At 43.9% G+C, this 24,530-nt stretch overlaps 2 protein-coding genes and 2 long non-coding RNA genes across 4 annotated transcripts; 2 read left to right on the top strand and 2 right to left on the bottom strand.

The window, feature by feature from the left end:
• Window positions 1-255: 255 nt before the first annotated feature.
• LOC146696369 (uncharacterized) lies at window positions 256-2,401 on the bottom strand. The gene is made up of 2 exons (XR_014923091.1): window positions 2,121-2,401; window positions 256-1,763 (listed from the first exon to the last, which is right to left on the bottom strand). It is a non-coding gene; the product is annotated as an uncharacterized LOC146696369 (long non-coding RNA).
• A 2,927-nt stretch (window positions 2,402-5,328) lies between these two features.
• On the top strand, window positions 5,329-7,230 carry LOC146696368 (ribosomal biogenesis protein LAS1L-like). The gene has a single exon (XM_085474481.1). The coding sequence runs from the start codon at window positions 5,517-5,519 to the stop codon at window positions 7,152-7,154; it is 1,638 nt and encodes a 545-aa protein (XP_085330607.1). The 5' UTR covers window positions 5,329-5,516; the 3' UTR covers window positions 7,155-7,230.
• A 9,681-nt stretch (window positions 7,231-16,911) lies between these two features.
• On the top strand, window positions 16,912-19,409 carry LOC146696367 (fatty acid synthase-like). The gene is made up of 4 exons (XM_085474480.1): window positions 16,912-17,133; window positions 17,264-17,362; window positions 17,803-18,054; window positions 18,182-19,409. The coding sequence occupies exons 1-4, from the start codon at window positions 17,044-17,046 to the stop codon at window positions 18,317-18,319; spliced, it is 579 nt and encodes a 192-aa protein (XP_085330606.1). The 5' UTR covers window positions 16,912-17,043; the 3' UTR covers window positions 18,320-19,409.
• A 1,053-nt stretch (window positions 19,410-20,462) lies between these two features.
• Window positions 20,463-24,530, bottom strand: LOC146696366 (uncharacterized). The gene is made up of 2 exons (XR_014923233.1): window positions 23,768-24,530; window positions 20,463-20,788 (listed from the first exon to the last, which is right to left on the bottom strand). It is a non-coding gene; the product is annotated as an uncharacterized LOC146696366 (long non-coding RNA).

The raw sequence follows: 24,530 nt of genomic DNA, 5'->3' as shown, positions 1-24,530 counted from the left end.
AGCCTCCACCACTCTCAGCACTGGAGCCCCCCAGGCAGTGGCGTGTCTAGAAAATTTTTGTTGGGGGGGCCAGGTAGGGGCACAGATTTGGAGAAGGGTGGCAGATTTAATTGGCAGATAATGTTTTTTAAAAAAAAATTCTACCAACCCTTAACCATAATTCAATAATCCTATAAACCTAATAACCAAATGCACTTTTAACTCTTATTAGAATGAGATTTTAACCACTACGGTGCAAAGTTTTTAGATACTGCGTTGATAAAGTACAAGAGATACAATCAGTGCTTTGTCAGTGTTTACTCAGCATTCAAGGACAGCAATATTTGCATAGTATTTTTACTGACATATACTGCACATATGTTTTGGGCAAAAACATTTTTGAATATTAAAATACGAACATTTGTAGCAAACAATTGACAAATTAGCCATTCCAATGCAAAACTTTCTCTGCCTGTTAAAAAAAGAAGATAATCTTCTCACAAACTGGTGTTTGATTTTGAAACAGGAAAAAAGTGGAGAAACAACTGAAAAGACTAATATTTGAATAAAACCTGAAAGCAAGTAAATACTTTCTATGCTGCCTTATGGTAAACTTTGGTAATATTGATAAAGAACAACACTGGCTGATGATGAAATACATTCAGCTGGCATGGTGACACTGCCAGTATAACCTGCAGGGCTGGACTGGGACAGAAAATCGGGCATTTTGACTACAGACCGACCCACCAGGTATTAAAGCCATAAAGCCTTTGAATGAAAACAAACCCTGTTGTGACAGTGATGTACAGTCTTTTTGGTATATGTATGATTTCTATACATTTTACGTCAGATAAAAACTTTGGTTGTAAGATTTAGATAATTATTTAATAAAAGCTAGATATTTTAAATGAGAATAGGAAAGAAAAGTATTTCTTTGTGCCCCCTTTCCCTGTTAATGCCCTACCTGGCCCCCTGGCAAAACTTTGCTAGACCCGCCCCTGCACAGTTACCAGCTGTCAGCTACATAAAAAAGGATCCTGGTGGGTGGTCTTCACGTTTCCCTCTCACCAGATATCCAAACCGACATCATGACCAGCAGCTTTACAGCTGTGGCTCCAGCAAACATCAGCTGATACTAGAAATTAATATTAAATAAATTCTAACAACAGCCGATCAAGCTTAAACGTGCTGCTGTTGTTTAGCGCGACATCTGCTGGTTTCGTCTTTCTGGCGCAAAGTGGGCGATAAACAAACAAGAGAGAAAAGCCGATCAGCTGATCATCGATCAGTTTCATGATTGAAGTAGCAACAGGAGAGGGAGGATGAGAGAAGAGGCAGCTGTGCAGCGTAAAGACAGAATAAATCCAGCTTTGTGTCTTTTTCCATTCTAGCTGAAGTTCGGGACAAACTGCGTCTCTTCTCAGCTCAATACGAAACGTGTAATATTTTCTCTGATTGAGGGACCATTCCATTTTTTTAAGGAGCCGTTGGCAACTCTACTAACTAACCTTATGAATAAAATAAAGTTCACTATCAGTAACATCATAGCAACCGAACAGCTGTATAAAAACTCCAAGCTGGCTAGAACGCAGTATGAGTTATTGCAACTGACAGTAAAAAGTCAGCACAACGAAAATAAACTCCACCTAAACTTAGTTCATATCTGACCCAGATAGACTGCAGGTCATAACTTCTTACCTGAAGTTCAGTTCACCTGACACTCGGACTGGCGGCTGCCTCGGGGCTCTCCTCCTGCCTCCCCTTCCCTCATCCACCTGCTGCCTCTGTGGAAGCCCCGTCATAGCCACCACCAAACAACGGAGTTATTTCTACACATCGACCTGCATCTGGCCAATCCACCACCTCTCATTGTTCATGCCGTTACAAAAAAAATAAAAAATAAGTCAAATAAGCCCGATGGCCAGTCCAGCTATGTTAACCTGCAACCAAATCTGCAGCTCCATACAGCAATGTTACGACTTAGATTACATCTTATAACTCATAACTCTTATGTTAGCTCCCCTCTGTAGCATACTGTCTGAAATATTCCACGGCTGCAATAATTCTTTAAGTGTTATTTTTTCCTTGGTATTCTAATTTCGCCGAAGTTTACTAAACTCAACAAACTTAATATTACTTACCGGGACATTTATTCTGTCCTCATTTTCTTTCACCGAAAAATTGTTTCCTGCAGTGACGTCTTTCGTGCTTGGCTCTCCTACCTTTGCTAACGTGATGCACATAGCGCAGAAGCCGATGCTGCATTCACTTACACTCGGATATCTGAGCGTCACCGTGAAAACATAATCGGACATTTGATATTTGATTGAATTTTATTGTTTTGCCTTTGGGGTGGCACCTGGGGTGGCCAGTCTGGTTGGGGGGGTGGCCTGTGCCCCCCCAGGCCACCCCGCTGGACACGCCATTGCCCCCAGGGGTGTGTTCTGAGCCCCCTGCTTTACTCTCTGTACACATATGACTGCGTGGCCACTACCAGCTCCACCACCATCATCAAGTTTGCTGACGACACCGTCGTGGTGGGCCTGATCTCTGATAACAACGAGACGGCCTACCTGAAGGAGATTAGGAATCTGGAGAACTGGTGCCAGAGGAACAACCTCCTTCTAAACGTCAGTAAGACAAAGGAGCTGATAGTGGACTTCAGCACTAAGCAGGAGAGGAACTACCAGACCCCCGTCATCAACGAGTGCCCAGTGGAGAGAGTGGACAGCTTCAAATACCTCGGAGTTCACATCACGCAGGACCTGTCATGGTCCTGTCACATCAACTCCGTGGTGAAAAAGGCCCGTCAGCGTCTCTACCACCTCAGACGCTTGAGAGACTTCCAACTGCCCTCCAAGGTGCCAGTGGCGTGTCTAGAAAATTTTTGTTGGGGGGGCCAGGTAGGGGCACAGATTTGGAGAAGGGTGGCAGATTTAATTGGCAGATAATGTTTTTTAAAAAAAAATTCTACCAACCCTTAACCATAATTCAATAATCCTATAAACCTAATAACCAAATGCACTTTTAACTCTTATTAGAATGAGATTTTAACCACTACGGTGCAAAGTTTTTAGATACTGCGTTGATAAAGTACAAGAGATACAATCAGTGCTTTGTCAGTGTTTACTCAGCATTCAAGGACAGCAATATTTGCATAGTATTTTTACTGACATATACTGCACATATGTTTTGGGCAAAAACATTTTTGAATATTAAAATACGAACATTTGTAGCAAACAATTGACAAATTAGCCATTCCAATGCAAAACTTTCTCTGCCTGTTAAAAAAAGAAGATAATCTTCTCACAAACTGGTGTTTGATTTTGAAACAGGAAAAAAGTGGAGAAACAACTGAAAAGACTAATATTTGAATAAAACCTGAAAGCAAGTAAATACTTTCTATGCTGCCTTATGGTAAACTTTGGTAATATTGATAAAGAACAACACTGGCTGATGATGAAATACATTCAGCTGGCATGGTGACACTGCCAGTATAACCTGCAGGGCTGGACTGGGACAGAAAATCGGGCATTTTGACTACAGACCGACCCACCAGGTATTAAAGCCATAAAGCCTTTGAATGAAAACAAACCCTGTTGTGACAGTGATGTACAGTCTTTTTGGTATATGTATGATTTCTATACATTTTACGTCAGATAAAAACTTTGGTTGTAAGATTTAGATAATTATTTAATAAAAGCTAGATATTTTAAATGAGAATAGGAAAGAAAAGTATTTCTTTGTGCCCCCTTTCCCTGTTAATGCCCTACCTGGCCCCCTGGCAAAACTTTGCTAGACCCGCCCCTGCACAGTTACCAGCTGTCAGCTACATAAAAAAGGATCCTGGTGGGTGGTCTTCACGTTTCCCTCTCACCAGATATCCAAACCGACATCATGACCAGCAGCTTTACAGCTGTGGCTCCAGCAAACATCAGCTGATACTAGAAATTAATATTAAATAAATTCTAACAACAGCCGATCAAGCTTAAACGTGCTGCTGTTGTTTAGCGCGACATCTGCTGGTTTCGTCTTTCTGGCGCAAAGTGGGCGATAAACAAACAAGAGAGAAAAGCCGATCAGCTGATCATCGATCAGTTTCATGATTGAAGTAGCAACAGGAGAGGGAGGATGAGAGAAGAGGCAGCTGTGCAGCGTAAAGACAGAATAAATCCAGCTTTGTGTCTTTTTCCATTCTAGCTGAAGTTCGGGACAAACTGCGTCTCTTCTCAGCTCAACACGAAACGTGTAATATTTTCTCTGATTGAGGGACCATTCCATTTTTTTAAGGAGCCGTTGGCAACTCTACTAACTAACCTTATGAATAAAATAAAGTTCACTATCAGTAACATCATAGCAACCGAACAGCTGTATAAAAACTCCAAGCTGGCTAGAACGCAGTATGAGTTATTGCAACTGACAGTAAAAAGTCAGCACAACGAAAATAAACTCCACCTAAACTTAGTTCATATCTGACCCAGATAGACTGCAGGTCATAACTTCTTACCTGAAGTTCAGTTCACCTGACACTCGGACTGGCGGCTGCCTCGGGGCTCTCCTCCTGCCTCCCCTTCCCTCATCCACCTGCTGCCTCTGTGGAAGCCCCGCCATAGCCACCACCAAACAACGGAGTTATTTCTACACATCGACCTGCATCTGGCCAATCCACCACCTCTCATTGTTCATGCCGTTACAAAAAAAATAAAAAATAAGTCAAATAAGCCCGATGGCCAGTCCAGCTATGTTAACCTGCAACCAAATCTGCAGCTCCATACAGCAATGTTACGACTTAGATTACATCTTATAACTCATAACTCTTATGTTAGCTCCCCTCTGTAGCATACTGTCTGAAATATTCCACGGCTGCAATAATTCTTTAAGTGTTATTTTTTCCTTGGTATTCTAATTTCGCCGAAGTTTACTAAACTCAACAAACTTAATATTACTTACCGGGACATTTATTCTGTCCTCATTTTCTTTCACCGAAAAATTGTTTCCTGCAGTGACGTCTTTCGTGCTTGGCTCTCCTACCTTTGCTAACGTGATGCACATAGCGCAGAAGCCGATGCTGCATTCACTTACACTCGGATATCTGAGCGTCACCGTGAAAACATAATCGGACATTTGATATTTGATTGAATTTTATTGTTTTGCCTTTGGGGTGGCACCTGGGGTGGCCAGTCTGGTTGGGGGGGTGGCCTGTGCCCCCCCAGGCCACCCCGCTGGACACGCCATTGACCATAGCCAAAGAAAGCTCGTTTATGACCAGCATCATGTAAATAAGCGCTCTGTAGAACCATCGCTCCATCCTCCAATCCAGCAGGTGGCGTCAGCGTGCCCGCAGGGTGAACGTCAGCCACAAACGAAGCCGAAGAAAACGTTAGCGTCATTTCCTGGTTGCTGTGCGACAAGCAACTGTAAAACTCGAAGCTCTGAACGCGGTCCTCTGTCATATAAATCTGCGAGTGGTCTCTGCGTGAGGCGAGCGGCTTTTCCCGGTGAGTGAGAGATTGAGCGTGAGGTCCGGAGCGCGCACAATGAATAAAAAGGGCTCTGAGAAAACACGCCATGTGGTAGCCTGGCTTAACAAAGCGGAGTGGGATCAGGTTCGGGACTACCTTTACTCGATGGACTCCTCTCTGCAGAGGTTTGCGTTAGAGAGGATATCGGCTTGGAGGGCCAGGTGCGCTAATAGTTTTCCCGTGGCCGTGGACTGCACAGCAGACCTCGTGCGCTGCCAGGTGCGGGACCGGTCCGGACAGCTTACCGGAGATGACTTGACCCTGATGTACGGGACGGCCCTGGTAAGATTTGTTAATCTTATCACGGATCGCCAGCAGGGGAGAAAGGCCCAGCCGCTGAGGCAACTGGCTGGAAACTTGAACATCCCCGAGTGGGTGGTGGATCTGAGGCACGAAATCATGCATGGGACTCTTCCTTCTTTGAAATGGTGCCGAAAGGGATGTAAGGTAGCCCTGGAGTGGCTCCAGCAGGAGTTTTGGTCCAGACAGCTGGGAGGAGGCCCCGATGAGCAGCTCGTTGCCAGGCAGAAAGAAGTGGATGCCTGCAGAAACGCTCGGGAGCTGCTGATCTCTTTTCAGAAGGACCAGTACCAAGCTTTTGATGATGGGTCTCCTGAAGACAAGGGGAAGAGCTTGTGGCAGGCCCCCTTAGCAGACATGAGTTCGTTGCTGGGTGAGATCAAGCAGTTTGCACTGGGGTCCAGGGAGCTGTTGATTGATGTGCTGCTGGAAGACGGTTTTCTTGTTCCTACCATGGAGCAGCTGGAAGCATTAGGCTGTGCAACATCTGACAGTGCCAGTCCCACTGAGCCCAGAGTCCCACAAACCTTCCTGCGCTTTTGGCTGCCCCTGCTAAAGATGCTTAACTCTTCGTCTTTCATTCACCTCTTCCTGGAGAAGCTCTTTGTGGAACTGAAGCTGCTCAGCAAAGAGCCCAACGGTCACAGGTGTTTCTATATTTCTGCATGGATTTCAGAAGTCTTCCTCTGCAACAACAACAAATTTGAATATCATTTTGAGACAAAGTTGCAGAAGAAAGCCAGAATGAAGGACAGGATTTTCATCAACCGCATCAAGCTGAGGTGGCAGCAGCTTCTCTCTGCATGTCTGGATGCCCCCTGCATCAGCACACCTCACCTGATCCAGCTAGTCCTGGATGACATGGAGCATCCCCCCCCTCAGGAAACCAGAGAGAAGCTGTTCCAGCTCTGCTCCATCTACACACAGACAGAGCGCTCAGAGGCCAGCACACCTCTGCAGCAGCAGCAGCCCATATATACTGTGAGTATGCTGCTGGACCAGATGCAACACTCCTCACCGATGGACTCGGAGAGAAGTGAGGAGCGCAAATGGGCAGACGTGCAGGCTGAAAGAGCACTTGCCCTCAGAGGTTCTCCGTGGCAGGTGTGCACTGATAATGTCACATGGAAGAACTATGACCTTGGTAAAGTTCCTGGACAGTCGGACGACCCGTCGTGCCTCATGGTGGACAATTATTCGATAATGACTGTGTTTGACCAGCCAGTGGAGCTGGAGAGCAGCGCGACACGTAGCAGCATCCCCGGGGCCTCGGCTCCAGCCCGGCCAGCTGAGGGCCTCCTCTGGAGCAACAGCGAGCTCAACAAACTGAAATGTGGACTGAAGCTTTTTTAAGTTACTTGTGTTATTTTTGTTACTTGTGTTATTTTTTGTTTTATGTTAAATGGTAAATGTTTTATGTTAAGCACAAGATTGTTGTTGTTGTTGTCATTCCAGCCTCCGCTGACTCTTGTTGTGCTAGAAGCAGTTTTGAAGCAAAAATACAATATTCAGAAGACAAAATGTTGTGGAATTTTAACCATGAGCACAGTGCAGGTTCAGCAGTTGTGATTGTTTCTGTCCAGTCGAGCTCGTTAACTAAACATGTTGGCAGAAGCAGAAATAAAACTTTCAGAAGACAAAATGTTCTGATTTAAAGAAGGACCAAAGGAAGGAAAGCATAGGTTTTGATTAAGTCTGATAAACTAGAATTATAAGGTATTGTTACATTAAAAGGAGCAAAATGAAATAAAAAGGCTATATCAAAAACAGGTTATAACATAGGAAATGTGAGGTTTTAAAATGAAGTTAGTGTCAGCGTTTTAAGAGAGTGGTAAAATGATGAGTAACGTTGAAGAATATATATAAATACAAGTCTATAAGTCAAGAACATAATTAGGATAAGGCTTTTGATTAAAGAGTCCCAACTATGATAAGTTAGGGAGATGCAGGAAAAGGTGTTTTGTTTCCTTTGCAGAAGATCTCGGCGACCACAGGGGGTGAGGATCCTGGAGGCCCGAGGCCGGATGGACCACAAGAGAGGGTCAGAACGAGGACACAATGTACACCAGAGGTCGAGAGAGGGAGTGTGGAGCAGGGAAATTATTTTACTGCTATTGTTAAATAATCGTCATCGTCACCATTGCATTAATAATATAATCTGCAGCATTGATATTGCATTCAGAGGTTTAAACAGTGTGTGTCTTTCAGAAAGACTAAGTTGCAGAAAGTTTGCATTAATGAAAGCAGAGTCTAAGTTATTCTGAGGAGCAGGTTAGACGAGGCTATTTGATCAGCCTCTGGTCTGGTGGAAGGTCAGAAGTGCAACGGGTGAGATGAGAGAGCATTTGAGGACGACATATACACACACACACTTAGTTAGAGAGAATCATTTATAGGTGAGAGGTTAGTTATGTTTACTCGCAACTGTGAAAGAGGAACAGTTTCTTGTTGTCTCGGCAAGAAAGAGGAAATACCTGGTGTGAATACGTATGAATGGACGGTGACTGGACGGACGAACTGAACTAAGGTTGGACCAACTGGACACTGAGGTAAAGACTGGACTAAGGCTAAGCACATGACTGATGACTGTTCTGTTTTAAGTTCATTTTCATGACATAGATTGGATCATGAGTGGGGAAAACTGAGCATTTTTAGTTTTGTACATTATTTTGACACATGAAATGTGTCAAAATAAAGGGGGGATTTAAGGTTTAAGTTGAAATGGGTTTAGGATCATTTTAGGACTTTTGGGGTGTTTGATGATTTAGATATGGTAAAACTGAGGCAGACATTGTTATTTTCATGTTTAAGTTGAAGGATTAAAATGAACTGAATCCTGGTTAGAAGATAAACTCTTTACACACATAAAGAGCATTTAGATTAAGTAAAGTTAATATAAAGGATAGAGCCCAGAACATGATATCTTGAACCAACTTTGAATAATTAAGGGAACATTAGATGAACACAGTAGATTAGTGAGGTGTACCAGAGAGAGGCTTTTTGTTTTCTATCCTTTACAGGAGAACATTCCAGTAACACAGCGACCACAGGGGTGGCAAGAATCTCCAGTTTCGCAAACAGGTCACATCTGGATTACACGCTGTGGACAGGGCGACCCCGGAGGCAAAGGTGGTGTGGCTGAAGGTGCTCAAACGCAAGTGGAAGGAGCCACGCTGGACTGGTCCATACGAGGTCGTTGCCAGGACAACTACAGCAGTCCAACTGAAAGGGAAGGGCGACACCTGGTATCACTGGTCGCAGTGTGCACCAGCACATGAGAGCTTGGTTGAGGAAGAGGCTTCAACCAACACAGGTGTCAACAAACAGAGGCAGAATAAACCCTCTCACCTGTGCAACAGGCCATTCAGTAGTCCACCTGGAAGGCTGAAGAAAGAAGAGCAGCAGCGGAGAAGGTCGTCACGCCATCAGAAAGGGGCAGTGATAAGTTAAAGGCTCCACAAAGAGGGGGGTTTCAGTCCAGAATCTAAAATCTATATAACAAGTCTAGAATACAAAGTTTATATAACATGATGCAAACAACCGAATCAGAGACACGTAATGGGAAGAAACGTATTAAAATGTTCCTTACAACTACATGTGTATTATATGCGATAATAGTAACCATGGCTCTGTTGTCTTTTGTCTGTATTTTGCAAGGCACTCCGGACCCCTTGTCTGAACACGGAGGCCAGTCCAGCCCAGCAGTTCCTGAGACTGTAGGTCCTAAAACAGGATCGCTAGAAAGACAAAAGCGCGAGGGGTCAGGTAAAGGTGATGAATGTCTCAGCAGAAATAATGGCATAGAGTTGAACTATGTTAAAGGGTCTACCAGCTCATTCATGTTAGATTTGTGTGACGTCATTAAATGTACAGGAGCCAGTAGTAGATGGAAAGTGTCAGACAACAGTGGGACCATTTATGCCAAAACAAGATAACTATGCATGTTTTAAGTTCTCTACTGATAATGAAAAGTACAAGGTGGGAGAGATCGATCCAACTTGGTGTGCCGTCACACTTCAGGGACGAACCACCAACAATGTAAGCGGCCCTAGCACGGTAATTGGAACCTGGGCAGGAAGTGGGCTCTATTATTATTGTGGGGAAAATACTCTGTTGGTTCATGTTCCTATAGGAAGCGTAGGGACAGGTGCGATTAGGAGCTCCACTCATGCTGATTGGGAATCAGGTAAAGGCTATTCCACAACGCAACACACGTACTCTAGCCGCCAGACGTCTGAGACATGTTTTGGTCAAAAGAGGGACCCAAGGTACACATGCTTATGATCCTCGCCTGAACTCGCCTAGGGGAGTTCCAGACGAATATAAGCTGGTGAATCCGATAGCTGCAGGATTTGAGAGTATATTCCTTTGGGTAACACCTAATAAGAATGTTGACCGCATTAACTATGTTCATTACAATCTGCTGAGACTTTCTAACCTAACCAGGGACGCCATGATGGGGTTCGCAGAACAATTGGGTCCAAGTTCTCTGATGGGAGTTCAAAATAGGATGGCGCTTGACATGTTATTGGCAGAGAGGGGAGGTGTGTGCTCGATGTTTGGAGATATGTGCTGCACGTATATCCCCAATAATACTGCCCCAGGTGGCTCAGTAACCCGAGCTCTGCAGGGCCTGAAAACTTTGTCTAAAACCATGCATGAGCACTCAGGGACCTGTTCTTCGTACCGCGCTAAGTGAGTTAGCTGGATGAGATTGTTGACGATTTCGCGTGATCCTGGATCGTTCGGTTCCCCGAAGCCCATCCGGGACTTGCTGTCATAGCAACAGAGCCGTAAGCGTAAACCTGCTGGGGAGCAGGTTTACTTTATGTAAACAGGATTAGATCGCGGCCACGCAGGTATGTCCGCGTCATTCATACGAAAGCAACAGCGATATTCCACCACTGTTTCACCATAAATAAATAACATCAATGTAACTAAAGATAATGCAGCACTTGATCCTTTTATTGATTTCACACAGATACATACAGGTCATTCCCTAAAAAAGGGAAATGTACTATTAACATTCTATTACATGTATGTGATTATTACAGATGTAATTCATATTTCAGAGTAGTAATTGTAAATTACTTCGTGTAATCAAGATGAGAGACCACGGCTATAAAAGCGAAGGTGGATTTGGGAAGTCTGTCGCAGTCATATCCTGTCCGTATACGCGAGCAACCCATTGCGGAAGGTGCAAGATTGATAAGGAGAGTCCTCAGAATTCAGCGTATATTGCGGGACAGACAGGATCCTTTAGCTCAGCGCGACAGTGTGCTCATAGAGAGATATCGATTTTCCCGTGAGGGTATTATTTACTTAACCAACTTGTTGACGAGGGGGTGCAGGACCACCACCTGTCTTTTTTTGCTCTGCCCTTTTCTTGGTTGCTGTTATGAACAAACAAACAGAGTATTCCAGGGTCTCTTTCCAAGAGACGACAAGCAATATAAGTGATAAATATTACCATTCTGTAGAATATTCTTATATTTCACTTTTACTTGTTCCCATGTTCTAGTGGGTCCTGTTGTGGCTCTAATGTGAAAGGGGATATAATATAACATATTATAATATAATATAATGTAATATAATATTGGATAATATGGTGTGATATGATAAATCTACCCTACCGCCTACTGGTGTTGGCCAGAGGGGCCGATGGCGCAATATGGCAGCCTGGCTTCTGTCAGTCTGCCCCAGGGCAGCTGTGGCTACAACCGTAGCTGCCTCCACCAGTGTGTGAATGTGAGAGTGAATGAATAGTGGCATTGTAAAGCGCTTTGGGTGCCTTGAAAAGCGCTATATAAATCCACTCCATTATTATTGTTATTATTGAATTACTTACGAGTTTGATTTGTCAGCAACTTTCTGCCAGCCCTCTCTCCTTGCTTTTGCAGCCTTTGCAGTGTTCCCTTGCGTTTTAATTAAACTCTGAAACTCCTGAAATCCCTCACTCAAGAGTTCTTGCTCTGCTGCCGAAAAATACCGAGCGCGCTCCTTCGACATTTTCGCCGACCAATCAAAGGGTTGCCGATCAATGTTTCTACTATCGATGCGTAGCCCCTGTTGGGCCACCCAGTGATCTCACATTACTTCATCCAGCTATACTAATCGTCAACAACAGGTGTGTTCGGGGAACCGGAATAGCGAGCTCAGAGTTAGCGCGATGATTTGGTCTTGGATGTTTCATTTGATCTTGGATGTAGTAAGCGACGTACGAAGCACAGGGCCCAGGTATTGAAAACCCGCTGGCATCCTGGATGACATCTGTGGATGACATCTTATTACCTTAAAAGGCAAGTAATGAAGAAAGGAGAAGTTATATGTCAGTTTATAGTTATTAAAAGTATATGTGATGTACCCTTGTTTGCACGAATTGAACTTTTGTCCATCTGTCACCCTGTATTTTTGAACTGTATTGACGTAGGTGTGATATGTTATCCTATAAAACCAGAACCCAGTGTATTTTTGTCAGAGCAACCCATTCTGTATGCTGACGGTTGGTTGTTCTCCTGTGATAATAAAACTCATCGTTTGATTGCACTTTTCCGGAGCCTCCGTTGTTTTTTGTCTGGTCTGAAGTTGATCGATTTCGCAACAGTATGCACAAATATGACCCAAGATGGGACTCGCCAACCTGGATTGACTCAATAGGAGTTCCCAGGGGAGTTCCAGATGAGTATAAGTTAGTTAATCAGATAGCGGCCGGCTTTGAAAGTGTGTTTCTATGGATAACGCCGAATAAAAATGTCGATCGCATTAACTATGTCCATTATAATGTGTTGAGACTCTCTAATCTCACTAGGGACGCGGTAGAAGGCCTTGCGGAACAATTAGGCCCGACGTCGTTAATGGGAATCCAGAATCGAATGGCCCTGGACATGTTGTTGGCTGAGAAAGGTGGTGTCTGTGCCATGTTTGGGGACATGTGTTGCACGTTCATACCCAACAATACTGCACCAGACGGTACGGTTACTAGGGCGCTTGAGAGTCTGAAAATGTTATCTAAAACCATGCATGAGCAATCAGGTGTGAACACTGGACCGGGAGACTGGTTCACGTCTGTCTTTGGGCAATGGAAGAGTGTTGTTATGTCTGCCATGTTTTCTTTTGTTGTTTTTCTTGTCATATTGATGATTGGATGTTGTCTCATCCCTCTGGTCCGGCGGCTTTTAGTAAAGATGCTGGAGAGAGCCCTGAGCTCAGGCTCAGCAGGTTCAGCTGCGCCGGAGTCCATGATGCCTTTGAGGGAGATTGTAGGCTGGACGGAGGAGTGAGACAAATCCTGGTGTAAGTTGGGCTCGCAAGCGAGCCCAAGAGGAGGAGTTGTCAAGAAAAACATGTAATTTCACTGCCATTATTTCATTATTATTTCATTAGTCTGCATCACTTAGTATCAGTTGATCATCACCATTATCATGTATCATTTATCATTTAGTAAATCTGCTTAATCTTGTATTCCAGAGCACGCAGAATAAGACACATTCCTCTGTAATATTCTATTATGCAAAAACCACCAGCATCTCTGTGGCTCCAGGCGGCCCAAAGTAAAGTCAGATGAGGACAGCGACCTTTTGTTGGCCTGGACAGACAATCTCACAAACTGCACACTCGGACACACAATTGTTTAGACCAGATGTTTTCCCTCATCCATATCTGGGAACATAAAGCCTGAGAAAGTGTTAGGTTTCTGAGAAGCTGAGTTCTAGGAAATGTTCTGACGTCATATTAGGCTATAAAGCTTTCTGTAACGAGCAGAGAAGATCGAAGACCGGCTTCCCACACTGTATAACTGTGTGTGTTTAATAAATCACTTTTTGGACACTTCTGGGGACTCTGTCTGTGCTTATTTTTCCTTCCAAATAAAAAGAACCTTTACAAAAGAACTGTGCATTTCGTGTTGTTAAGACTGTTTCATCTGGGACCATTTTGCAATCTAACGCAAGCTTAATTAAGGATTCTGTTTGTTTTATTCCTTCTAAGCCCAAATGAATTTCTTGTGAATCTGTCTACTGTGAGCCTGGTGATTTTGTTACTGATGCCTGACTGCCAACTGTATAAAACAAAAAACTACACACAATATTCGAAGCACATAGCGCACAGTCGTAAATTCACCCTAATTTTGGTATGATCTGAGCTCAGGCACTGGGTGACTGAGCATAGCACTTACGCATGTGAGCGAGGGGGGAGAAACTGCTGCAGGAGAAGCGTAGACAGGCAGACAGAGGAGAGCTTAAGTTTGACCAGGTACCAAAGCAAATCATTCATACTGTACAAATAATGTAAATATGACGGTGTATCACAAAAGATTGATATCAAACTGATCACTTGACCCATATTACGTTACTTGCTCTTGGAGTGAATCAACAAATGGGGAAATGAAAATCCGAACAACAACAATGATGTTTTTTTAGAGAGTCTTAGCTTACATGTGTGTTTATTTCATATTTTCAGTTGTTTCCCTCCACGGCTAAACAAAGCACTGTAATCGGTTTCAGTTATGTACTGATGAACACAACAATTGACATAAGTGGCTTCTTTCAAAGAAAAAAATCAGGTAGATTGTATTTTATATATTATGCTTTGTATGTTGTTCAGTATATTTCTATGCAAAACAAGAGGAATTTCAATACACAGCAGTATATTCACAGCTGAAACCAGATATTTACATACACTTTAGGGAAAAAACATAAAAACATTTTTTTTTTCTGTTAAACATCAATTTAGAGTGAACTTGCAACTAGAAGATCACTGGCTGCTCTCTGCCCAGCATGGAGGTCACTGCAAACTCTCGGTACCTCAGCAGAGCTGGCAATATCATCAAGGACTACTCTCACCCCAGCAACCAACTGTTTGAACTATTACCGTCAGGCCGACGGTACAGGTCACATAAAACCAGGACAAACAGATTCAGGGATAGCTTCTTTCCCAGAGCTATCACCGTAGTAAATAAGAACAAAAACAATTGAACCTATTCCATACCGTCACTGTCATTATATTATGCTGCTATTCATACTGTCATTATATTAATGCTGCTATCCTGTATATATTGTACAAACTATTGTTTGAGTACTTACGATTGTTTTTTTGTACTTTTTATATTTTACATTTATATTTATTATTGAAACTTGCACCAAGGGAGTGGCACTCCAATTTCGTTGTACTCTGTACAATGACAATAAAGGCTATTCTAACTTGTTTTGTTTTAGATAAATAAATATTGAAATATCTTTTGAATTAGTTAAATGTCAGAATATAGAGAGAGAGAGAGCTGTCTATTATTTATCACTTTCATCAAATTTAGGAGTACATATACACTAAGTTTATTGTTAATTAAGAAGAAAACTGCAGATGATTGCATTCTGATCTTAAGCAGCCTCTGATAGGTTAGTAGAGTCGGATTTTTTAGTAGAGTCCTCTGTCCTCTGCTGGATGTGTTGGAGAACACTTTCAGCCCTCTGAGGACTGCATACCACTGCCTGAGCCAAGCCAATGTGCCACTAAGCTCCAGCCAGTGTCCACACTGCCAGAGGTCTCCACACATGCTGGTTCGGTGTCTGTCTCCGCTGAAGGGTCAGAGGAACCCGTTTGAGCTGTCTGTCTCGGCTGGAGGGCCCAAGGGGCCCATTCAGCCACCTGTCTATGCTGAAGGGTCAGAGACCTGTTCGGCCTCCTGTCTCCTTTATAGTCGAAAAAGATGTGCTCCTGGTGCACTGGCCATTGCTGCTACTCAAATCGAGCGTGGACCTGGACCTCCAGCAGGCCCCGGGGACCTACGTCACACCTTGCTCTTGTCTCCCTTACAGCTGAAAAAGGTCCATGCTTGTGCCCTGGCCCTTCTGAAATTCCCTCTCCATTTAGCCGAGGCAGTGAGTCGGCCTCCTGTCTCCCTTACGGTCGAAAAAGATGTGCTCCTGGGCGCACTGGCCCTGCTGCTACTCACATCGGGCGTGGCCCTTGCCCTCCAGCAGGCCCCGGGGACCCACATCCTCCCCTGCTCTACTCCCCCACTAGCTTCTTCTCCTGCAGTTACCCTCCACCACATATCCAGCACATATCCAGCTAACCCTAACCCACTACAATTCGTCCTGATTGTAGCACAAGTGGAACCAATAAGCAGGATTCATTGGCAAGCAGACAACCAGTTCCAACTACTGGGAAGAACCAGTGCGATGCATTTTGTGGTACGCGTCGTGGTAGCTCCTGCTAGGATTTAGGACAGACCTGAGGCTGATGAGAAGGATCTGGGTGTTGCAGGGCCGTCCTGGCTGACACGGCGCTGCGTGAAGCTCTGGGATGCTGCCTCTGGACTGGCACACTGGGGTGGTGGTTCCCCTGTTTAAAGACCTAGACCTGAGCGTGTGCTCCAACTGTCACACTCCTCAGCCTCCTCTATGCCAGGGTGTGTCTGTCAGTCAGGCCTCTGATTCAGGAGGAAGCAGTTTGTGTCCTGGTCATGATCACTGGAGCAGCTTGTTATCCTCTCGACTGCAGGGTCTGTGGGAGTTTGCACAACCAGTCTACATGTGGTTTGTGAGGCTTCTACTTTTGTAGGATCTTCATCTTACAGTACAAAGAGCCTTTGCTGCAGCTGTTGTTGTGTTTTGGCGCCTCATGGATAACTTTTCATGTCATTTGAGTTTCAGGCTTGTTGGTGTTGCTGAGCTGTGTGCATCGTCTGCGTGGGTTTGTCAGCATAATGGGGCTCATATTAAAATGACTTTACAGTCACAGAGAAAAACTTTAAAACACAAAATCAACACTTTGAACCATCGTGGAAACTACGTGTCCTTACTTGTCATCAAATGATGAGTGTGCGTCCTCACCAGGTGTCACAATCATGTGTATCAAAACGTGTGTAACTGTTAAACAGCAAAATGTGTTAAAGCTGAAAGTCTGACTGTTCAAAGGTGAAACTACAAACACTTGTACATATACAGCTCCCTCCATAATGGCCTGAGGAAAACCAAAGACCTGATGTGATTTCATGTTTTCTTTGTTTCACAGTTTAAAAGTTTGTGGTTCTGTTCTCAGACCTTTGTCACTCACATGTTGTGCATCAGCTGTTTATGTCACTGTGCAGCCAAACTAACTCCCCTCATGTGTTTCCTTTGCAGCTGCTCCTCTGGATAGCATTGAGTCCCTGGCTGCCTACTACGTGAGCTGCGTCAGGCAGGTGCAGCCGGACGGCCCGTACAGAGTCGCTGGATATTCTTCTGGTGCCTGTGTAGCATTTGAAATGTGCTCTCAGCTGCAGACCCAGAATCAGCCTGTGGAGTTCCTGTTTCTCTTTGATGGCTCACATTCATATGTGGCAGCGTACACACAGGTCAGAGAAACACTCGCGCATCTTTATTTCATGTATATGCTGTATAGCGTGTGTGATGTTGGTTTTGAAGGATGAGCTCTGGTCACATGATCTGCATGTGAACAGGTTTAACTGTGTTTTTGATTTGCAGAGCTACAGAGCCAAGCTAACACCCGGCAACGAGTCTGAGGCTGAGACTGAAGCCTTGTGTGCCTTCATCCAGCAGTTCACTGGCATTGAATACAACAAGGTATACTGTCTCTGACCCACAGGTTCACACACAAGTATTCCTTTATGTGGCATCAGCGTTAAAGGCCACACAACCTGAGCTTTTGCCTCACGGCGCCTGTAAGGTAAAGATGGTGACTGTAACACAGTCTGGAGCTGCTGTTCCAGCACAGTCTGTGTGTGGTGCAGGTTTGACTCAACAATGATGTGATGTTTGGAGCTGTTATGGAGACTAAAGTAAAACATGCGGTTAAATCAAACCTTCGTACAGTTTCTCACTGAAAGCTGACATTTGTAACTCCTGAATATCAAAACATCTTCATTTTGCATTTTCATATACATAAGATCTGTGATGTTCATTAATTATGTGTCACTTACTTTTCTGAAAACAACAATATCTCCGCGAGCACGCGGTAACGTTTGCTATGAACTTACAGTCGTCTCCATGGTTACATCCTACAGCTTTTGGAGACTCTGCTCCCGCTGTCAGACCTGAATGCACGCGTCAGTGTGGCCGTGGACCTAATCACCTCCGCTCACAAGGACATCGACCGAGACTCACTGCACTTTGCAGCCTCCGCCTTCTACTACAAGCTAAAGGCTGCTGATGCATATGTACCTACTGCAAAATACCACGGCAGCGTGAAGCTGCTGCGCGCCGAAACCAGCAGCGAATATGAGCAAAACCTGGGAGCTGACTATAAGCTCAGCGAGGTACCGATGCACATTTACATCAGTCTGTAGTACTTATCTTCACTGTGCGTGTGTGCGCTTGTGTGTGTTTCTATAAACTCTGTCTGAGCCTTCCAATGTTCAAACTGTGTACTGCGTCTTTCTTCAGGTCTGTGATGGCGAGGTGTCGGTCCACGTCATCAAGGGAGATCACCACACTTTCCTAGAAGGCGCGGGGGCGGAGTCTATCAAGAACATCATTCATAACTCGCTGGCTGAGCGAGCTGTCAAACCAAGGGAGGGTTAAACATCCACCGTCTCTTCACCCTAATTCCTCAGCTTTCCCCAAACTAGACTGTAAATGTGTCGTTATAGGAAGTGTTTGCACTGCTTATGTTTACACGCTACTGTTATCCTAATATCCCAAATGTTAATGGTTAGTGAACCAGTCGACATCCCATCATCTCACAGCTCCATCGATTCCAACTGCAAGTTTTGTTTTTTGTTGCCATATGTTGTTGTTTGCAGAAGTTCATCCCACAACAAAATAACGTGGTTAAAAAATTAATGTAACAAAGTAACAAACACTGACACATTGATTGAATCCTGAATTACATAACATCACTCAAATTGGTGTTTCTGCTCATGCAGACATCAGTAGACAGGCAAACGCGCTGCGACCAGCCTGATGAGCGACTGTGGAGGGAGGGCTGACCCTGCAGCCGTGTTTCTGCACACTAACTACTCGTAACACAAGTTGGAGGCATTTCTTTATTTTGTGATATTTGTTTACTTTTCAGTCATGTGACCACACAGTCATCAGTTACAGTGGCAACCAGCAAATGTTTACGTTGTCAATAAGTTAACAACAAATTAAGTGTTTCATAAACTGTGTTTTAACAATGACACTCGTGTTACTGTAATTTACAGACCAGTTATTTCACTAATTCAGAAGAAAAACTGCTTCTCTTCATGATGGACTGTGTCAAACACACGCTGTTGTTCTGACAGACGCCTGTGACAGAGGCGTCGCTAAGGACCAAATGTGTCTCTTCAGAGGTTAATCAGAGATGTGAATGATCACTGTAACAGTGAGATCATATTTACTGATGTAACCTCTGAGAAACTGTTTCCTTTTAAAGGCTTTGGTCCAGAGATCTAAAACCTCAGCAAATAATCCAAACCTGAGTACAACAGCTGGCCTGAGACCTGTGATTGGGTCAGTGAAGGAAGCTGCTGATTGGAGATGAATGTGCTGAGGAGTCACAGTACGATGGACGTGACAATAAAGGCCTCTGTGTTTTATTGTAACATTTCTGTTATGTTTTGTAGGACTAATAAGGGCCTCAACAGTCGCTCAGTGTTTTCCTTCATTGTAACGAGCCTGTCCCGTTGGATCTATGATTCCTGTGCTTTTGTTGTCGTTACTATTTCTGATCATTTATCTTGTAAATATAGTTTTTGGGTTTTGTTTTTTAGAGGATGGGTCAGTTTATCAGGGACTGAAACACAAATCCTGTTGGCCCAGAAAATTCTTAGTCGCTGTTGGCGCCACCCGACCGTTTAGTTCAGACCATTAAAGTAACGACTGGTTCTATATGACACTTTTCTACATGCAACAAAGGTGGTGATGGAAGGAGGAGAACAAACTTTTTTGTCTGTATTTAATAGCACAATGAAGACCAGACAGCAAAGCAGGGAGGGAGAAATAAAGGGCCTCAGGTCAGAGTTGAACCCGGCCGCAGCATTTACCCCATGACCAGGTGACGTGGTCACCCGCCCGACCCTTACGCACAGCAGTATTTCACTTCAGCTACCAGGAGTATGTGGGTCGAGCATGCAGACTGAACTTTAGCTGCATGTTAGAAAGCCGAGTTTATGAATGAAGGCTAGAACAAATGTCCCGGCTGAAGGAGGAGGGGCTGCAGAGGTGTATAAACACAGGTGGGCGGGGCAGGGCTAGTGTGCAGGATGACTCAGTGACCTACACTGACCCGTGTTGGTGAACATTTTGTTAAAGTTAAATGTTTTCAAGCTGACAAGTAAATTATCCAGCGAGCTAAGTTGAGCTGACCGACGTGCAGTAAGGTTTTCATGCTCTTCACTAACAGCTGATCGCTGAGAATATATCAACAGTAATAATGTCCTGTAATTCCCACGGCTCTGTATGTCACACCTGCGTATGCTTCCCCATCACATTCATCACCTGTTCCTCTGGTGTCTCTGATTGGAGTACGCAGGTGTGTGGAGCAGAGTGAAATCACACACCTAATGCTGTTTTATTCAACCTGGATCTTGGAAGTTTTGATTAACATCAGTGTCAAACATGAACTAACTCTTTGTCCCCTTCAACATTACATGTTGTTTTTTGAAGTAACAGGTTCAGTGATCTTAAAAGGCTGCGGTAACGTGTCGCTGATAAAACACTGAGTCATTTTCAAATGATTCACTTTAGTTCAATTCAGCTTTATTGTTTTATGTGAAAGTCTCCATCCTGTGTCCTTCACTTATCTTTATCCCAGGTGTGAATTGTTCACAGGACTTAAAAGAAGGACGTGTCTGTGGAAAAGGCTCCGGCCAACCTAAACTCCTCCCTCATCAGGACACAGAAGAGCCGCTGAGGCAGCGCCTTGGAGTACGCTGCTGGTCGCGGCACACAGGTGCGCAACAAGATCTCCCGGCCTGCTGGAGGAGGGAAGTCTGGTACTCTGCTGCTTCCCCCAGTTTGCTTCTTGTCAGATCCCAAGTCCTCATCGACGGGCGCCAGAAGGGCAGCCTAAAAGGGCAAAGGTCAAATGTTAGCAAACAGCAACCGATTCTGAAGAAATGTGCTGTGTGATATTCAGAAGTACTGTAACCCGAGTCTCCCACAGAGACCTGATCCAGACTACAGCTCACAAACACAGCTCCTCTACTAACACCTCACTGCAGCTGCACGCTGCTGATCCTGTCTGTGATTAGAAATGATTTCAATAAAGTAAAACAGAGGCTCGTTTTCTATGAGCGTAAACAGGGATCTCTTTTTCAGTCTCAGTGTAACAAACGTGTTTACTGAATAAGTCTTTCAGTAAAAATGTTTTTGTTAATTCAGTAAAATCTGCAAAGATGACTTGTACTGTTGGCAGCAACAAACAGAGACAACAGAGTGTGGGACAGACAGGAAGTCAGGACACGTCTATGTGCTTCACAGTGGGACTAGAACATGAACATTTCTACACACACCACAGGCAGCAACTGTGCAAACCTCCACGTCACCAAAAACACCCTGCAGGTCCCATCAGAGCAACGGCAGAGAAAACAGATGAAAGGTCTGTTAGAGAGAAAAACGCTTCGCTGCTTTCTTACCTGTATGACACCAAAAGGGTTTTGTTTTTTTAATAATAAAGGCTTCATGTTTTACAGTTAAAGGTAAAGCTCATGCAAACATGCAGGCTTATTTGTCTGATCAATGCAAAAGTTCAAACATGTCTCTTTCAAGCCTCATTATCAGCTGAGATCATAGTAAAGACACAGACAGGATCCTGATCCATCTGTTCTTTATATAATTACTGTTTTTACTGTAATGTAGAATATCATGGACATAATACACAGACTGCAGCCTAAATACTGCTAAAAACAGCTCTTTTTATTTTTAAGGTTTCACGTATTAACCTTTTATTATAAAAGTCACCTGATCCTTAGCAGGTGTGTATACAGAAATACACCAGGTCATTATTTAAGCAAAGCGAAGCCAAACTGCTCCTGTGTGACAGATGAAGTCCACCTTTAAACAGCATTTAGATGCTGCTAATGAAACTCGATTAGTGGCAGCACTGGTCTGTGGGCTGGGGACACTGGTGCCACCAGTACAGCGCGCACTTTTCACAGCGCCACCATGTGGACCAAACTGTATTCTGGGTCAAACCTGATGTTTTATCATTTACACTGAACAAAAATATAAACGCAACACTTTTGCTTTTGCTCCTGTTTTCCATGAGCTGAACTCAGAGATATGAAACATTTTCTACAAACACAAAAGACCCGACACTCGCAAGCAATGTTCCCTCTAAGCTGCGCGCGTACACAATTGCGCACTGCTGGCACGGTCTCTGCACAGAAAATCTGCGTTGCGCGCACAAAAAAAAAAAAAAAAAAATTCACCTGAATTGAAATTAAAATGAAAACTTTAACAATCCTGTTTTGCAGTGTTAGTCAGTGACTGGCTGCTCCCGTATAGGATTAGAACGAGGCCACCTTATCCCGTAGTCCAGCCAATCACGCGATTCACATTCGTATATACGCAGCTAATCAACGTCGCTGTCAGGCTCTGACGCGTCCTTATGCGCCGACACCGGTGTTTTAGCAAAGCGGCTGATGTGGAGTGAAGCCACGTTAATGACAACGTGTACAACCATTGGAGATGTGAGCAGGACCGACGGAACAACTGACGGGAAAAGTGTGGACTTTATACCAGTTTTTAAATTGTGTTGATCGGCCGCGTACAACCAGAGTTATGATAAAAATATCTGCAATGTTTGGTTTTCTTCCTGAATACTGTCGTTGTTTATATTTACTGCGGGAAGAAACGGTGAAAACGCCGTTTTATAAGGAAAACGCTCGAAAGCCTGTGAGCAAAAACAACACCCCACCACCCTTTCCTATTGGTGGAAAAATGTACCATGTGGACCAATCAAAAATTATATGGCAAGGGTTAGAAACGGGAGGAAGTTTTAGGAGTGACGGCGGTGCTTGGAGATGTGAGAGATTTGCGACGTTTAGCGCAAATCTTATGTAGTGAGTGTGTAGTGTAGTCAGCAGTTTTGTTGTGTGTGTCAGAACAATGAGGCGACTGCTGAATGTTACAGGTGTTACAGCAGTGATACATCTGCTGTTGTCCTGCAGGTATCAGGCTGTTGTTCTCCTTCATCTCATAGTGGACACAAATTATTTTTTGGAGTGGCACAAATAATTTGTGTGGCATCAGATTTGATGCAGAACAGCTGATTGTTCTGTAAATAGTTTGAAATGTTTAATTAAAAAACGCCTTGGCTACATTTTTAGGTAAACAGCTGCAAAAAACTTTGTTTGCATAACTCGGTTACTTTTTTGAAGAAGTAACTATATAATTAATTGCCCAACATTGGTCATTATATCCTGTATTTTGCAGACAGAGTTACAGACTCTCTCCCAGACCACAGACTCATAATACAAGTCAGAGCTTTATTAAAAAAGAAAGAAAGAAAGAAAGTTGTGTTTTCAAAATTAGAGTTATTTTTACTTCCAATAGTGTTAACATACTGCACAGGTCAGGAACAAGATTTTTTGTTACATTTTCATTGTAAGTGGGCTGAAGCAGTTAATTAAAAGTAGTCTAACATGCCACACCTGTGAGGTGTGGCATGTCAAGGTGCTGATTAGACAGCATGAATATTGCACAGGTGTGTCTGAGACTGCCCACAATAAAAGGCCACTCTGAAATATGCCGTACATGTGTAGCACAATGACACACATGTCGCAAAACCAGTCAGGATCCGGTTCAGCTCATGGAAACAAAAGTGTTGTGTTTATATTTGTGTTCAGTGTAACAAATACTGAGACATCTAATAATGTTGTGTGTTGTTCATCTGAGGACGCTGCAGAGAACCAGATTATTTTTATTATCCTGTTTGTCTGTTATGTGAACCTTTAGAGGATGTACCTTATAAAGACTGAGTGTGTTTATCGCACTATGTTAAATGTAACTGTGAGCGACACGAGGCTTACTGCTCATGGTTACCTCATCAGTGGTGAAGTCAGCCAGCTTGATGCAAGAAAGAGGAAGAACAAAAGGATGAAAGAGCAACACACAGATGAAAAACAAAAACAGACTTTCTAACCGACAGAGCTGAAATCTGAACATGTCACCAGCTGCAGGAGGCAACGCTCTGAACCACGTCGTTCCTCCTCCAGATGGAGCTTTTACTGCCTATAGTCTCTTGACATACAATGGTTGGATTGTCCTATGATACTGTATCAGCTGAGCCTCAAATTCTTATGATCTCGAGCTTCTTCAGTCTCAGTGAATCCTTAGTTGGCTCAGATGCATCATCTGGTGTTTGAGTGTAACAAGGTGGTTGTAACACAAAAGGTGTGTATGTGTTTGTGTAAACAGGTGAGTGTGGTTTGTAGTGTCCAACTAAAGCAGCGTGTCTAACCAACCACATCTCCAGGGCTGAATCAGGTGACCACGAGCCATCGCTCCACAGCTGCTGAGGGAGCTACAACCCTCATTCAGCCTTTCATAGACATACGGCAATGAACTGTATGAACAATAAACTTTATTCATACACACAAATCCCTTTAGGGTTGTGTCAGCGAGGGCAAACGTGCCACATCAAATACATGGAGCTACAAGCTGTGGTGACCCACTGTCAGTAAGGGAGCTTTATTACACACACACAGCATCAAATCATAACAACAGTTACCTCAAGCTACTTCTATGTTATAAGGCAAAGACCCTGCAGTTACACAGGGAAACATTAGGTGACCGTCTGTGAGCG

The sequence above is a fragment of the Copadichromis virginalis genome, linkage group LG12, assembly GCF_057382275.1.
Source record: "Copadichromis virginalis isolate Kocher_CV1m ecotype Utaka linkage group LG12, C_Virginalis_male_GT1.1, whole genome shotgun sequence".
In the NCBI taxonomy this organism is placed as follows: Eukaryota; Metazoa; Chordata; class Actinopteri; order Cichliformes; family Cichlidae; genus Copadichromis; species Copadichromis virginalis.
Note: the sequence above shows the minus strand (reverse complement) of the source record. Positions and strands in the feature narration are given on the sequence as shown.